Raw genomic sequence first — 15,732 nt, forward strand, 5'->3', positions numbered from 1 at the left:
TTTGATATAATTATAGAATGATCATTATTTCTAAGGCATTGTTTTATTTTTAAATCACTTGTATATTTAATATTTTTGTAGTTTAATCATTGTTACGTTTTTAATATTTTAAATTAAACTTGTCAGTTTTATTATTTCATTAATTATTATTTTTAGTAATCGATATAAAATAACCTGATAAGACTAATTTTTTTATGCATGCTAGCAATAAGCCTACTCACTGCAAGGTTGTTCCATCGGCGTCCGATTATGCTCTTTTCTTATGTCTCCCTCTCCTTTTCATGTACAAAGTTGTCGAGCCAGCTCCTCTATCTCTCTTCTCCTTCCATTACTTTGCGTAGACATTTGTTAGTTGAAGCAAATGTTAAAGTCCTTCTCTGCAATAAACGACAAACGTATAGATTTAAGTTTCAATTACCATATTATATACTCGATTGTCTCAGAATCCGGATATTGATGCTCGAAATATGGAAAATGTATGAACAGGGTATTGAAAAATTTTTCCATTATTTTCAATGATAAAAGTTTTCATTTTTCACTTTCCATTCTAGAGAAAAAGTTTCATGATCGATACCAAAGTATATATCTAACCAGCGATCATGTATCTTTTCTCTACAGCGGATGAGCGGAAACGCGAAATGTGAAAATTTTGATTTTTAACTGTTCGGTAATTTCATCGAATTTCTGTTGCCGTGCTCTATAATTTTATATGGATAAAACTATACGTATCATGACCGTATCGTGTGAATGAGCTCTTACGCAAACAGATTATTATAATATTTAAGTCGCGTCGCTTTTTGTTACGTGTGAAGCCACACGCGGAAAACGACGCCACTTCCCTATTTTTCGATCATTCGCGTTTTATTCGCGCGAATGTGACGGGGATGACGCAAAGTGGCAGCGCAATCAAATGTAATTAAAACATAAACTTGTATTTAATAATTTTTCGATATTTATCACGCAATTAGAGACTCGGTATACCGCTGCCACTTTGCGTCATCCCCGTCACATTCCGCGAATGAAACGCGAATGATCGAAAAATAGGGAAGTGGCGTCGTTTTCCGCGTGTGACTTCACACGTAACAAAAAGCGACGCGACTTATTTATCAATTAATTTTCGAGTGAACGAGTAAAAATGTTCGAGAGTTTAAAGGTGATTATTGTTAAAATACTTCTCGCGTCGCATGTCAAACTTTTAATAATTTAATAATAATTATTAGTAATTACCTCGTTGGTAAATAATTCCGCGTCGTTCTCGTTGTTTTATTCTCTGCAAAGATGATCAGGACTTCTGGAAATCAGGACGCGTCTGGAGATAGCGGAGATCAGGATTCTTCCGAAGATAGTGGAGGATCAGGATGCTTCCGAAGAGACTCCATCCAGAATATTTGCGGAGATAGTGGTAACCAAATCCTTCCACCATGGTGGTAACTCGTTCCAGAGGAAGGATGCAGTGCGAAATAAGAGAGCGAACTATTCCAACGTGATACACCGCACCCGTCCCCTGGCCGACTTGCACAGACTTGCACAGACTTGCAAAAACATGAAACTGCGGGAAAGTGCGAGTTACGCGATACTTATATGCGCCGATCAGACTCGAACCCCCACCACTCGCAGCCAACCAATGAGCGCGTTGTGGCGCGATGCTCTGCACAAGCGCGTATTCAAGCGCTGATCGGATCACCGCTAGCTTTCTATTGAAATATATAAAACACGACGCGCAAAATTTTCAGTAATTTTCAGATTCTGATGCTGTGTGGTTCTTGAGGACAGAGAAATTGGCAATATGTCCACGTTTTGTGGACATAAGAGGCGCTTCAAAATAAAGTAACAGCTATATATATATATAAATCCCGGCCGCTCTCAGGCTTCTCTCTGGTACTATACGCTTATTATAATTGCATTCTTGCGAACGATATGTTTAATGCATCATATTGTCATTTCATGAAAGGTGAAAACGATTTTTCTTCCTATACTAAAAGTAAATCTAAATTTGTTTAAATATATCAATAAAGAAAAACATAGGGAAAACACGCAAGTTCTTTGAAGTTTGCCAGTCGAAACCAGGAAGCATTATAAATTGTAACTCGCTCGAACTTTAATTTCTTTCGATTCCTGCTAATTTTTTTCCTTTATATTTTTGCTGGCCATGATACCGATGCGCCTGCGCCAACGAGTCTCAGTGCTCGCCAGTGTTTACAATTCAAAGTGATACGGAGACATGGAGGATCAATAGTTCGCGCGTCGTTTCCTGTTTTGTATAATCGCATCAATTCCGTCTTTTCTGTGATCGTGCCTAAGGATGCCGTCTCGCGGAGAGGATATTCTCAAAGGTTTTCAGGTGTATCCTTTAATTTAAGGTTTAATTGCAGTGCGATTGCTCCGCAATCACCTGACAGTTTTTAGGTTAGAATATAACGTCGAATCCGAACTTTCGACGTCTGTTCTTTGTGGCTGAGTTCTTTTTCATTTTTTCTATTTTCTCTCTTAGGCCGGAATCATGACTAATCAAAATAATAGGAGCTAAAATTCCTTTATTGATCAAATTTCAATCTTCAATCTCAAATTTCAATGCGTAGTCTGATTCCGGCCTTAGGACTATTTGTGTGCTTATTTTATTTCAAAATTGTGAAATTTTTAAAATATTAGTCATCAAGATCTATCTTGATTGAATTGAAGCCTTCGCTTCATCATGTTGACCATTTCTCTCTCTCGGTTGATTTTCACTTAATATTATATTTTATTTTACTTAAAACGTTTATTTTATACATTAATATTATAACAGTACAACTGCAAAGTACAGATATTTCAGAATGTTAGTTTAACGAATTAGATTATATAAATGGATATGTCTCCTTAATTATGATTCCATCAGTAATTGGATGAATCTACGCGATGCCGACAGTGGAAAAATTCTCTGGCAGGGTAACGAAGACTTGTAAGTAAGGCTGATTTTCTAGGTACATCATTGAAGGACGATAGATTAAATCCTTGATTCTTTGCTTATAGGTCTGTACCTGATGTAGAACATGAGGCACGTGTACCAAAAAAGATCTTACGTTGTCGTGCAGTATCAAGGGAGATAAACTTTAGCTCTGCAGAACCAATGGAGAGGTTTCGCCTGGAACAGAAGGTACTATTTAAAGGGCGTTGTCTGGAAGAGTGGTTCTTTGAGTTTGGATTCGTTATTCCCAACAGTACTAACACGTGGCAAAGTTTGATTCAGGCAGCACCAGAGAGTCAAATGATGCCAGCGAATATACTAAAGTAAGTAGAGATACATCCTTGGTGTTTCATCGCTTATCTATTGATTAATTGTGTGTATACGTTTTCCTTTACGAATAGCGGCAACGTCGTGATAGAAACAAAATTCTTCGACGATGATCTCTTAGTGTCTACCAGTCGAGTCCGTCTCTTCTATGTCTAAGGCGATTTCCAAACGGTCCTAATCATACATAACGTGGGACCAATCAACGTGAACAGAAACCTTATACGAAAATAGAACAACGCACGTGTGAAAAGTTTCTTACAAACTGAACGTTTTTCGTCCTTTAATATCAAACACTTCTTATGTATACATTAGTAATACGATATATTGATAAATCTGATAATTTTGTAAAAATTTACATTCTTAGAGAGATTAATGCAACCGAAAAATTATCAAATTTTATCAGTAGCATTTTTGAAACAAGGGGCCTAATGCATCTAAAATACGTTTTTCACTTGATGAAGGTGAGAATATGACGCACTGTTAAAGCACGTAATTTATTTGTTATTTGTTAAGTGTGAATAAATGCAATAAGTTTTGTACATATTATAACATACCGCACCGCGAGCAATAAAGTTTTAAAAAATTCATTTTGTGTGTATTCTATTTTTATAATACTGTTGAATTATAATATTTCTATTATTAACAAATCCCTTAAATTATTAATTGTAAAAAGATTATAATTTTAATATAGCGCTATATATCTTCTCACTATCAGTATCTGTAAAGCTGTTACGTTTTCGGTCTCCAATTATCAAAGGGAAAGACCAGTTGTCCTAAAAATGCAATTACAAAATTGCAAAACACAATTATAAATACACAAAGTTGATTTGTCGTAAAGTCAACGAGAGATATGCAACTATCTTCATCATACGGTAGTACTATAACAGTCGTACGCTATTGATTAGTGGTGTACAAGCAACACATTTTTTAGGCTTCACCACACCCCTTGAGGGAGTTCACTTTGAGTATACTCTGTCCCCTACTCTGCCTATACGCGTTGTATAAGTGTAAGGAAAGGAAAAAAAATCTCTGAAGAAGAGAGGACGAGGAAACACCGAGGAATCACCACGCAGTTAAGTTGAATGCAAACGGACTTCTTGTTGATTGAACTACAATATCGTATCGCGCGCTTTGTTTCGCGCGCGATTAATTCAATTATACTCGACTTGGCGACTTCCCTCGGAGAGCCAGGAGTTCTCACGGGATGGATCTGAACGAAGAAGACGAAAGCGGAAACGAAAACGGCCGGCAGCTATTTCTGGTCGGCACGCCGCGCGATCCATTGGTATCAGCTGGTGCGATCGTAGCGTCGTCGACGAGTGTCTCCGACGATGTCAACCAGAATGACGATCTGCAATCGACCGCCCTAACTGGTCTAATTGGCGGCGCGCAATCCACCTCCGTCTGCTTCCCTGCAAAATTCAGTAAGTGCACAACGTCGTGTCCTCACAACCTGGATCTGATTTAATTAACCGCTTCTGTCTCTGCTGCCCAAGTTGGAGTAGAGTGTCGCTCAATTAAGTTATTGCTAAGTGCATTAAGTGGATCCGCAGTCAACCCTTTTTCTTAAATAAAGTTAGCGGTAATCAGTTTAACAGTTATGAAGCATTTTCGATGTGTCTGCGGAACATTGCGACATAAAATCTGAGCAAATCGCGTCGTGGATTCTTATACCGCGCTGAAACTAACGAACGTTACTTATACTCCGATGTCCTTACGTAACGTAGTATATCGGGACGATTTTATCGGAAGAATATTGTCACGACGGATAAACTGTATCTTCTTGTAGCATATGATTTCTCGACTGGCCCTGAAAGCGAAGAGAGACCATCCTGCATTATTGGCAAAAGAAAGCAGCGTAGGTACCGCACCACATTTTCCAATTTTCAGTTGGAGGAATTGGAACGTGCTTTTCAGAAGACTCATTATCCCGATGTGTTCTTTCGGGAGGAACTCGCAGTTCGTATCCAACTGACAGAAGCTAGAGTACAAGTAATTTCTGCGTGTTTCCTTAATAGAATTATATGTACTTGGAGTATCTGGTTAAAAGAACTAGTATCATTATTAATTTCCTCGCAAATAGGTGTGGTTCCAAAATCGGAGAGCAAAATGGCGCAAGCAGGAGAAACAATGTAAAATTGCGACTCATATGACATCATCACACTTACCACCGGATTGTCAAGAAGTGCAGCAACATCAATCGCAACACTCGGATCACTTGTTATTAGAATCACCGTGCAGTCCTATATATCTCGGCATGGAATGGGCAGGTTTCTCTCCTTACAACAACACAGACAGCGCATCGTCTCTTATGAACAACATGAACAAGCCAACGGAGACAGAAGCTGACAATAATCCGCTGCTCGATCCTGAATTGTTACAATTAAAACCTCCACGTTCCTAATAATATTAAGAATATACATATATAATATATTATTTGTAATTTCGATAACATTCCATACTTTCTAAGGAGTTACGTGATTAGCATAATAACTAAAATAACTTGCAATATAATTTTAACCAGAGATTGTATATTATTCGCGTATAAATCATAAGGAGACTACTGCTTGTCGAACAACGAATGAAATTTGTACGACGAAATTAGAATTTTGATATTAATGATTGCACGAAAACATATACTATTTAAGAATGACCATTCGAGGCCTTATTACATATTAACGATCTGTCATTCATCGATGAGAAAAGTTGCGATCATATTCATAAAGATGGTCGTACATACATTTTATAACAGGAAAGATGTATATATAATAGAGTCTGTTTCTCTCAGACAAAAAGTAGATTCTATTAAAGGAAAAATAATAAATATTTATATTATGTATATATACAAAATTACTCTTTGCAAAACGTATTACTCCAATATAAAATAGTAACGTCAACTTTATTCAGTGTGCATATGTTACAAGTCAGTAAATTAATTAAGGTATTTATTAATTAATTGATCCTAGGAGCGAATAAGCGGTCTAAGATGCTTTTCCCAATCTTTCAAACATTGAAAGTTTATTTCCTTTTTTCAATAATATTTTTCTCTTTTTCTTTGACTAATTATCTTCGAAAATTTCAATAATTGTCGAAGCTAATTAGTCGAACAACGAATAAAGTTTTTATTATATAGCCTTGTCGGTCAGAGATTCTGTTAACGTTCAAACAGAACACTGGGACGCATCTCGAGTGAAATAAATTAGTGACAGACGTTAAAAGGTTACGCAATGTATGAGTATTCGTCCGCGCTATTTGGCGTACGTTCGATATACTGTTTATCTATCAGAGTTTCAATGCACTTTTTAATCATTCCGATAGAAGGTGCAAAAGTAACTTTTGATTGACTCAACACCTGAAACAATAGAATTGCATTAAACACCACTGCGAGGCAATTATTATACGCTTGTATTGCACTCTCAAAACTCCCAACTCACCTCCTGTATGAGTTGATTGTGTTTTAATAGCTTGCGACTCTTCATGATACGAACTATAGCCGCCTGCAAGAACATCTTTCTGTCTTCATCCACACTGCGATGTGTAGCCTCCGCATCCTGTGGCGCGTCTCGTTGTAACACACCTGTCACGCGAAACTTGGTTCTCTTATTGGAGTAACTAAAATTGAGCGTGAGAATAGTATCCTCCTCCAATTCGCCGTCGTTGGACTTATTGAGGATCTTACAATCCACAAGGCTAGCAGCATGCTTCATTAACTGGTCATGCGATAAACGTAACGAGACAGCTGCTTCTTTGCATGGTATCGTATCACAATGCTCGAAAAGCAACAGCAACGCCATTTGATACGTTTGCACAGTGACCAAATATGATTTCTTCAAATAATTAAATTTGAGTTCGCCTTGACTCAGATGGTGCAGCCACGTAAGCTTCCGACCACTAAATTGCATATGATAGAACGTCTCAAAAGCCTGGACGGATTTTTCCAGTTGTTGTGGAACATGAAACGGACCGGGGGAAGGGGGTAAACCAAGCGGCCAAGCACCAGCTTGCAATACTTTAACCGTGAAACCAGTACCCAATTGATTCTCTCCGTCACCTTCCCGTAAGGTCGCGATGAACTTCGCGTTGAGATCAGCTGAGACGGACATGTCCGTAAACATACGATGAAGCTTGTTCGTGAACTCGTAACCACATGCCCGTTTCAGATCATCGATCATCATTTCCTCGGCATCCATTGATTGCGACTGCTGATGTATTAATCGCTTCGCCAACATGCGGGAATAGAATTTTTGGAACACATCCTTATCATCCACATACTTGAACACGATTATAGAGCGTTTCAGTTTATCCTCGATTTCACTTTCGGAGGTAGCTCTGGGAGACTTTTTCAGTAGGATATCGCAATACCTCGCGAGCTAAGTGACAAATATACATTGTATAACTATATACTATAACTTATCAATGGAAGTCGTATCCTAAGTTGAAAATATCATCGCTTTTAAATAATTTACCAATTCTGGTGCTCGAACTGGCTGTTTTGGAGCGGGCCTATAATTTACGATGGCGGAGCAAGCTTTATCGAGAGCACCTACAAAACTTTGATCTGAATTGAACACTTCTTTAATCATTTCGCAATATTTCGTATGTACATTTAACATATTCTCCACAAACTGCATGTATACCTGAAATTACAAGTTCGTGTTTTTTCTGTAAAATTGCATAAATCTATAGATTTTAGTACTTCAAATATTATGTTATATTCACATTTTCTCCTTGCAAAGGTCCGATTGCTTGTAATCCTTGTAGTGTAATGTGACGAGTAAGATGTTGCACAAGTGGATCTAAACCTCCTGGCAAGGACCTTAATAATGGATAAAGAAGAGCTAAATCTCGTTTGCTCTCGTTTTTTATCATCATTTCTGCTTCTGAATGTAGTAAATCTACATGTGCAGCTACCATTTTATCTTCACAGCATGCTCTGACCTGCAACAAAATATTGTTGTGGTATACATCCGTTCTACAGTTATTTCTAAAATAATATCTAAAATAATTTAGAAATAATTATTTCTAAAAAACTAATAAAAAACGATAACGCACTTTTGCTATAGAACTCTTGTGAAGGAACTTATAAGCGCGTGCCTCCTCTTGAGCAAGTCTCCACGTTACTTTTTCTATATAACGCGTAACGTCTGATTGCTGCAACAACGATGACGCTTCCGCTGTGTAAAATTCTCCACTAGCCTCCAAAAAAGGTTCCTCAAAAATTTCTTGATACAACTAAAAAATATAATTTAATTTAGTAAGAACTTAAAAATAAAAAACCGTTTTATTTTTGCTTATAAAAACAAAAATGTATGTAATCAATTACGTTTAATTTTCCCTTCATCTTGTGATCTTCTACCCGAACAAAACTTTCTATAACACCACAGATAACATCGGTCGGGGCAAGCAATTCCAAATCTCTATCGGCATCGATACACATAAGCAGAAGAGAAACGAGTTTTTTCTTAAGTGGTATTATCATCTTTTTCTTCCAAATATCCAAACCCAGTTCGCCAATCTCCATCTGCTCTTGGCACTCTTCTTCTCTATTGTGCAAACTCGTGCCATAGATGAGTTCTGCCTCAGAGAGCTTCTGTTTTTTTATGTGTTGTTGATTGAGGTATAAGTACAAGCTATGTAAATAGTCAATGCCTTGTGAATACTCAGTCCAAGCGCGATAATACGCTGGAAGTAGTTCCCACTTGTCATTATACGAATTGACCTTTACTAGCAAATGGTCTACATGATTAACCAAAAACCTCTTGGTTTCATCGTACAAACGATCTGCCAGAGGCTCAGGATAAGCAACACATAAAGAATAAACATCGCTGTAATCATAATATACACTTAATGCACACATTCATCTACATTGATGACTTATAAAATAATTGTTAAATTTCATACCTAAATCTATCGTTCCATATAGCACGTGGAATATTTGCCAATGTTATCACACCTTTGATAGTCTCTTGCAGTACATGCCATGTTTTATTAAAATCCACTCTCTTGGGTTTTAGTGACATTCTTCCCTTTGATCCACAAACCACTTGATAACTTGATCACAATAATAAGCTAATTCCACAGAGAAGTGCACTCACTGTATACAATAAACCTGCAAAATAGCAAAGTCACTCATATTATTTACATACAGGAATTGTGACACACATTCAAACAATAGAAGCTTGACTTGTACAAGAACCAACGAATCACTTGATGTTCAAACAAAAACAATCCCACTCGAGGACACATCCCAAGAATAATTTTTCGGAGTACAGACAGAGACTGAGTTTACACGTCTTTGTTCGTGTTGTTTTGTACATCGTCAGTTTAAAAATAACGTAAAAGTAAAATACACCACACGCGTATACGCACACATACAAGCATCTCACGGCCATTCTAAATCTCCCCGCTACTCGTAACTTTACGCGGGCAAGGTGACACTCTTCGCGAGAATCTTCAAACTTTAAACCGACTTGTGGGCGAGTTATACGTATAAACACACACACACGTTTCAAAGGGAAAACCGATCGAAAATCTAATGGTGCGTGGCCGCCACGCCGTCGCCTGACGGAGGCGTGCGGTGTGTACGGAGCGTGTGCTCCGTGCACACGCGTTGCGAAATATCGATTCGAACAAAAGGGGACGTGTCGTTTTTTTTCTCCTCGCTCGGAACGTAGCGGAATCGGGGAACCGTCCGCGCGTGGGACTACACGCGCGTACCCGCCATTGGGGGCCCGGAGCAAGTACCACACAGCTGACTGGCTCGGTCTCAGCTCCAGATGGACCGCGTGCCGCGGGTCGGCCTAACCAAAAAGAGTCAGAGCGCGGGAGGAACGCGGAGCACCGAGACACGAGCTCGCGCGCGCGGCTCCTTCGCTTCCCTGTGGCCGACGGGCCGACGAAACGTACCGGCCGTTTATTTTTGGGGCGGGGACGCGAGTCACTCGCTGTCGCGACGGGACGGTGCATGGCAGTCACGGCGATACGCCGAGCGCATTTTCCGTCCGTATAGCTGTAGCTCCCGTCGCCTCCGCGCTGCAGCTCCCTTTTCCTCCCGCTTACGACTTTGCCCTCGCACGCTCGTGTCACCGCTGATCGTCGTCCGTTCCCTCCGCTAACCGCGGTGTCACAGTTTCGCTCGGAATACTTGGACTCGCAGTACACCCTCCCGTGTACTCCCGTGCCCGCTCGCGCGTTGAATCCTCAATAACATCGCGCGGCCATCAGCGGCCATGCTCTCTTCCGTGCGTGTACGAGAGCGCGCAACGCACGATTTTCATTCGCCAGTCACATATGTGTGACACCCGCGCGTCCCGCACACGTCTGACGTCGTACCATTGACAGCGCGATATGTAAATCACGTGGCTACGGGTCTATATAGGTCTACATAGAATATAAACGCGAAGACAGCATTAGTAAGGGAAGACGATATAAAATCAGGATGTTAGAGAGACGATTGTGTGTTTCTTGAAATGAGGTAAAAATTATAAAGATGAGCAAGTATTAGAATTTTTATAATTTTATTGATTAACACGTCAAAGTGAATGCAAGCTAACGCGCAATTGATCCCATAGTTGATCCTTATCAAAATTAATAGAGTGGTTATATAATTGATCATATTTATATATATTTTAATTATAAGTATTAAAACAGTTAACCTACATATACCGTTATAATAATTAATAATAGTACTAGAGTAGAGCCAATTAATCTTATCCACTTATTTAATTTAATTGTATCTATTATTATAACAATACTGTTGATATTTAAAACAATTAAATTGTTAATTAACTGTAGTATTAAATTTTTATAGATGGGGAAAAAGAAAGAAGAGAAATAGGCAAAGCTGTTTTTCTTGCTTTTAGAATATACATATATGTGTGTATATCTCTGACGTCTATTATTAATTAACAATTATAGGCTTAAAAACATAATGCAGCTCATTAAATTTATCATTTTCTATTAATTGAAGTTAATATAACAATTTTAAGTTTTTTTTTTATTTATTTCTGCTTATTCCGATTTTGCATGAATTATTCATAGAACGATTACACACAATTGATTAATGAGATGAGACTCGCTACGTTTGCATGGTTGCTTCTTCTTCTTATTTTTATTAAATTGAACTTTCTTGCATTTCAACAGTCGCTCGAAATCTCGCTCCCAAATCTCACGATAGTAGAGGATCTCTACACGATACGTCTACACTGCACGCTCTCTATGTCGTTTCATAGCTCGTGGTCGTGACTCGCATTTCGACGCGTCTGGGTCAACTGTCTGTGGTTGTGACGTTTTGCATTGTAAAGTGTTCGATAATTGTACGAAAAGATGGTAAGTGTTTATCTGTTAAAAAGTATTCCTTGCATTTCGTCGTATTGTTTTGTAATAGTATTTCTTGTAATCGCGACTACGAGTCCATAAAGGAATCTACAACTATCTACATTTGAAGGTTAAATTACTGTCAATACATCAATGACAATGTATTTTTGTGACGAATTATAATTTCTATACCATTCTAGTCAGCACACTTCAGGATTAATATTCGTTGTATAATTAATTTTTCAGGCATGTTAATTGACTGCAGAAAATACAGAAGTTTTTGTCTATCTTGTGGAGGTTTAAGCACAAGATTGCTGTAACACATTAAGACTTTCAGGACAAGATTATTTTTGACTTGCTTACAAACGATTAGATTACTTTTGCTTATATAGCACATGGTAGCACGCTTTCAAGATATATATGCCAAAGTTTGTACGTTGCTTACGTCTACAACTTAAGTCTGTCTTAATGTGTTATATGGCAATCCTGTGCTCAGATCCTATCTCTTTGCTTAATAATCCTTGGATGTTTTCCAGCAAGAACACAGTCAAACACAATAACAATAAATCTTTATTTCTTATAGGATTACTTACAATTGGACACAGTATAGCACAATACATTATTACATTCTTATTATTTGCCTATGTTGAACAAGAATTAAATAATTCACTGTGTTACATAGTTGACTGTGTCCTTACTGAAAGATGCTCCTTATCTTTCTATTCCATTTTTTAAAAGTTTTAAGTGAAAATCTTACTCTGACAAGTGAAATATTAATTTTAAATAATAAAAATTGAGCTATTTCTTTTCAAGACTGGTTTAATTTTTATTCTTTAGAGTAAAATTCCAAGAATTTAGATAGTAGTTACTTAACAGGTTCGAATTTGTCGAGCAACAAATATAATCAGCCTCTTAAGAGTGTATACTGAGAATGTTTGTAGGATATAGAAATGTCTTCTGAACATCTTTAGGATTTTGGAGTTTTATGTTATACAAAGAGCTTCCCTTGTGTACTCTCTAAAACTTTTAAAATGAATCTTGTCTGAAGAGTGAAATCTGATTTTTAAAAATTAATAATTGAGCCATTCTTTTTCAAGTGTGATGACTGGCTCAGTCTTTATTCTTTAGATATCATTTTAAAGAATTTAAAAAGTATTTGCGCTGTTTTTCAACATATTTTTACTTTTTTTTGTAGAGCATTCTTGCGTACAATGGTGGTGCTGTGATAGCCATGAAGGGTAAGAACTGCGTGGCCATAGCAGCCGATCGCAGATTTGGTATACAGGCACAGACGATAACGTGTAACTTTCAAAAGATCTACGAGATGGGATCTCACTTGTACGTTAGCTTACCCGGTCTTGCTACCGACACTCAGACAGTCATGGAGAGGTTGCGTTTCCGCCTGAATCTATATGAACTAAAGGAGAATCGAAAAATTCATCCAAAAACGTTCACTGCTATGATATCAAATCTCCTATATGAGAGGAGATTCGGGCCGTATTTCGTGGAACCTATAGTCGCCGGATTGGATCCGGTCACATTTGAGCCATTCATCTGTAACATGGATCTGATAGGCTCCAGAAATATGGCTGAGGACTTTGTGGTGGGTGGAACATGTACGGAACAACTTTATGGCATGTGTGAGTCGCTTTATGAGCCTAATTTAGGACCTGAAGAGCTATTTGAGACTGTCAGTCAAGCTTTAGTCAATGCATTCGACCGGGATGCGATATCTGGATGGGGTGCTGTTGTTTATATCATGTAAGTATCATTATAGGATTAGCACAAATGTGCGATTGAAACTTTTATTAATATACGTTGCGAGAATTAAATGTATATGTATTTGGTTTCAGAGAAAAGGATAAGGTCACGAAAAGGACTGTAAAAACGCGAATGGATTAAATGCATTTGTCCTTTATATATCAATATATATGACAAAGTTTCATAATTAAGTCTAAGAAATATAAACAGAAACTTATAAATAACTTGTAATTAATTAAACCCTTAATATTATTTTAATGTCTTGATATTTCTTCTTATATAAAAGACACAAATTGGAAAAAAAGAAGTCCCGTTTTCAAATGTCTGTACGTCGGTCGATGTTTATTGCGTATAAATTAACAATTCACCATTTTGTAGGAAATTTTCTAAGCTTTAATTTTTATCTAAGGTATTTTTTACGTATACCTTGCAGAAATTGAGATATTTACAAAAAAGTTACCGCAAATCGCCTATTTATGCCAAAAGCTAAAAAAGACAAGCATTTTTATAACACTGTTTTGCAAAAAATATATGCCGATAGTCGGCACGTTCTGCTAGCAAAGTCACACGTACACAAGCTTTTGTGCTTTTTTGTGTGCTACCGGTTGCATCAAGCCGTCGACCGATGGCGCTACCATCGAAGGCTGTAAGCAGGTTGGAAATCGTATCAGGTGCTGTGTAATTGCGAGAAAACATATTATTGGCAAAAATTTTATTACTACAATGTCGATTAATACATTATGCGCTACATTTCGCAAAATTACGGTGGGCAGGATAAGTATGTACCTTCAATATAATTGCGATTTATAATTAAGTGTATGAAACAATTATAACCTAACATTGCTATCTACTTTATAAAAATAAGCAAAAATTAAATATTGTTTCCTTACTTCAAAAGTGCAACTCGAAAAATTAAGTTTCCAAAAAGAAACAAATTGTTCAATTTGACAGAAAATTATTGACTAATCAAATAATATCGACAAAAGGAACATAACATGGTCAAATGTCATTTTTTCGTTTACCAACTTTTCTAAAACTTTTTATGACGATTTTTTTTTATATTAAGTTATTTTTGATGATTGATGGTGTAATGTTTACATTCGTGGTAATAACTCAAAAATGCCTCAACATAAAAACATGATTTTTAAGTTATTACCACGAATGAGTTAAGTAAACTAAAATATATGTATTTATATATATATATATTATATATATATATTAGATTATTGTTATAATAAAACATACTGTTTAATTATTGTATATTATAAGTATTTATATGCATGTAATAATATAATACATTAAATTTCTTTATTCATATCTATTTCAGATACTGCTGCTATTGCTGCTGCAAGGTATTCGACACAACAATCCAACTGCGATACAAATACAGTTTCCCGTTTAATGTCTAATAATTGCATGCAGTGCGGTACAGGGTCGATACACATAAAATTTATACCACGAACACTTAATATAGATTTTAGAATGCCTACAAGAGGAGAATTCATAAGAAATATTATTGAAATTCCTTCTACCACTTTGATTCTTCCCTTGCAAGAGCCTACAAACCGTTTACCCATTCAATATGATTCACCTATGATAGAAAAATCTCTAGATTTACCTACAAATGAAAAAGTCATAGAGAAACAGGCAGTGAATATGATAAGAATCAGACATAAGAAGATGAAGAAACACAAACGAAAGAAGTTCCGCAAGAAGATGAAATTTATAATGGAAAAGATAAGACTAAAGAGAAGACAGAAGAAGGAGAAATTATTTCAAGCTGAACTAGTTGCGAAAATTAAGGAAGCAGAAGCGTTTGACGCCAAGGAGTATGTCAACGAGAGATTAAGTCTCTTAAATAAGAAATTTTTACAAAGAACTTACAGAGGCGAGATTTTACCTCCTGAGATGATTAAACAGTTTATAGACGAGAAAATAGCAAAAAAGGAGGCTAAACGTAATAAACCTCGTTTAACCTTATAATAACTTATGTATAAGTTATGACAATAAAGTTTTATTAGATGGTAATTATGGTTCTTTTTGTAATTTATTTTCAAAAATAAAATTGAGCCTGAAAAAAAGGGGATAATCAAGAAAAACAAGATTAAACGCACAATAGATTTACTTTCTTATAAAAAAATAAGTTACATATACAGTCATTCATTCATTCATCAAAGCTTTCATATATAACAATTGCATTAAGGCATATTTATACAGATGAAATTTTATCTTCATTATGATTTTAGATGTTTGTACATTATAATAACGAGTGATACTTAATCTACTGCGCTTTTTAATAAATATATATTTGAACATTTTTTATTTGGTTCTACAATATTAGTTGTGTATTGACATGCAAGATATCTTCATGAATTTATGAAATA

General features: G+C 36.7%; 5 protein-coding genes across 6 annotated transcripts; 4 read left to right on the plus strand and 1 right to left on the minus strand.

Moving 5' to 3' along the window:
• Positions 1-1,964: 1,964 nt before the first annotated feature.
• PrBP (Prenyl-binding protein) lies at positions 1,965-3,826 on the plus strand. Its single transcript, XM_018540150.1, has 4 exons — positions 1,965-2,343; positions 2,876-2,938; positions 3,010-3,267; positions 3,346-3,826. The coding sequence occupies exons 1-4, from the start codon at positions 2,303-2,305 to the stop codon at positions 3,425-3,427; spliced, it is 444 nt and encodes a 147-aa protein (XP_018395652.1). The 5' UTR covers positions 1,965-2,302; the 3' UTR covers positions 3,428-3,826.
• Positions 3,827-4,364: 538 nt separating this feature from the next.
• Positions 4,365-5,675, plus strand: LOC108774129 (homeobox protein ARX). The gene is made up of 3 exons (XM_018540152.1): positions 4,365-4,695; positions 5,061-5,263; positions 5,355-5,675. Exons 1-3 carry the CDS (start codon positions 4,476-4,478, stop codon positions 5,673-5,675), a joined length of 744 nt encoding a protein of 247 aa, XP_018395654.1. The 5' UTR covers positions 4,365-4,475.
• A 510-nt stretch (positions 5,676-6,185) lies between these two features.
• Cul2 (cullin 2) lies at positions 6,186-10,656 on the minus strand. Of its 2 annotated transcripts, none has more exons than XM_018540134.1 (8): positions 10,178-10,656; positions 9,173-9,380; positions 8,595-9,096; positions 8,324-8,503; positions 7,991-8,209; positions 7,738-7,908; positions 6,706-7,641; positions 6,186-6,623 (listed from the first exon to the last, which is right to left on the minus strand). In XM_018540134.1, the coding sequence occupies exons 2-8, from the start codon at positions 9,289-9,291 to the stop codon at positions 6,492-6,494; spliced, it is 2,259 nt and encodes a 752-aa protein (XP_018395636.1). In that variant the 5' UTR covers positions 9,292-9,380; positions 10,178-10,656; the 3' UTR covers positions 6,186-6,491. The 2 variants fall into 2 exon arrangements, with proteins under 2 accessions (XP_018395636.1, XP_018395637.1); XM_018540135.1 differs by lacking the exon at positions 10,178-10,656 and adding an exon at positions 9,647-9,699.
• An 871-nt stretch (positions 10,657-11,527) lies between these two features.
• Prosbeta3 (proteasome subunit beta type-3) lies at positions 11,528-13,555 on the plus strand. The gene is made up of 3 exons (XM_018540136.1): positions 11,528-11,599; positions 12,783-13,348; positions 13,441-13,555. The coding sequence occupies exons 1-3, from the start codon at positions 11,597-11,599 to the stop codon at positions 13,487-13,489; spliced, it is 618 nt and encodes a 205-aa protein (XP_018395638.1). The 5' UTR covers positions 11,528-11,596; the 3' UTR covers positions 13,490-13,555.
• A 437-nt stretch (positions 13,556-13,992) lies between these two features.
• Positions 13,993-15,367, plus strand: LOC108774130 (Pyruvate dehydrogenase E1 beta subunit). The gene is made up of 2 exons (XM_018540153.1): positions 13,993-14,126; positions 14,676-15,367. Exons 1-2 carry the CDS (start codon positions 14,072-14,074, stop codon positions 15,329-15,331), a joined length of 711 nt encoding a protein of 236 aa, XP_018395655.1. The 5' UTR covers positions 13,993-14,071; the 3' UTR covers positions 15,332-15,367.
• The last annotated feature ends 365 nt before the right edge of the window (positions 15,368-15,732 follow it).

This window comes from Cyphomyrmex costatus, unplaced genomic scaffold (genome assembly GCF_001594065.2).
Source record: "Cyphomyrmex costatus isolate MS0001 unplaced genomic scaffold, Ccosl1.0 scaffold235, whole genome shotgun sequence".
In the NCBI taxonomy this organism is placed as follows: domain Eukaryota; kingdom Metazoa; phylum Arthropoda; class Insecta; order Hymenoptera; family Formicidae; genus Cyphomyrmex; species Cyphomyrmex costatus.

Coding starts and splice junctions, on each gene's coding strand:
- Cul2 (XM_018540134.1), bottom strand. CDS start 9,291: ATGTCACTAAAACCCAAGAGAGTGGATTTTAATAAAACATGGCATGTA. Junction 8,504..8,594: donor AGATGAAGGGAAAATTAAAC/GTAATTGATTAC, acceptor TATATTTTTTAG/TTGTATCAAGAAATTTTTGA. Junction 8,210..8,323: donor ACAAGAGTTCTATAGCAAAA/GTGCGTTATCGT, acceptor ATTTTGTTGCAG/GTCAGAGCATGCTGTGAAGA.
- PrBP (XM_018540150.1), top strand. CDS start 2,303: ATGCCGTCTCGCGGAGAGGATATTCTCAAAGGTTTTCAGGT. Junction 2,344..2,875: donor ATTCTCAAAGGTTTTCAGGT/GTATCCTTTAAT, acceptor TGATTCCATCAG/TAATTGGATGAATCTACGCG. Junction 2,939..3,009: donor TGGCAGGGTAACGAAGACTT/GTAAGTAAGGCT, acceptor CTTTGCTTATAG/GTCTGTACCTGATGTAGAAC.
- LOC108774130 (XM_018540153.1), top strand. CDS start 14,072: ATGTCGATTAATACATTATGCGCTACATTTCGCAAAATTACGGTGGGC. Junction 14,127..14,675: donor AATTACGGTGGGCAGGATAA/GTATGTACCTTC, acceptor TATCTATTTCAG/ATACTGCTGCTATTGCTGCT.
- Prosbeta3 (XM_018540136.1), top strand. Junction 13,349..13,440: donor GGTGCTGTTGTTTATATCAT/GTAAGTATCATT, acceptor ATTTGGTTTCAG/AGAAAAGGATAAGGTCACGA.
- LOC108774129 (XM_018540152.1), top strand. CDS start 4,476: ATGGATCTGAACGAAGAAGACGAAAGCGGAAACGAAAACGGCCGGCAG. Junction 4,696..5,060: donor CTGCTTCCCTGCAAAATTCA/GTAAGTGCACAA, acceptor ATCTTCTTGTAG/CATATGATTTCTCGACTGGC. Junction 5,264..5,354: donor TGACAGAAGCTAGAGTACAA/GTAATTTCTGCG, acceptor CCTCGCAAATAG/GTGTGGTTCCAAAATCGGAG.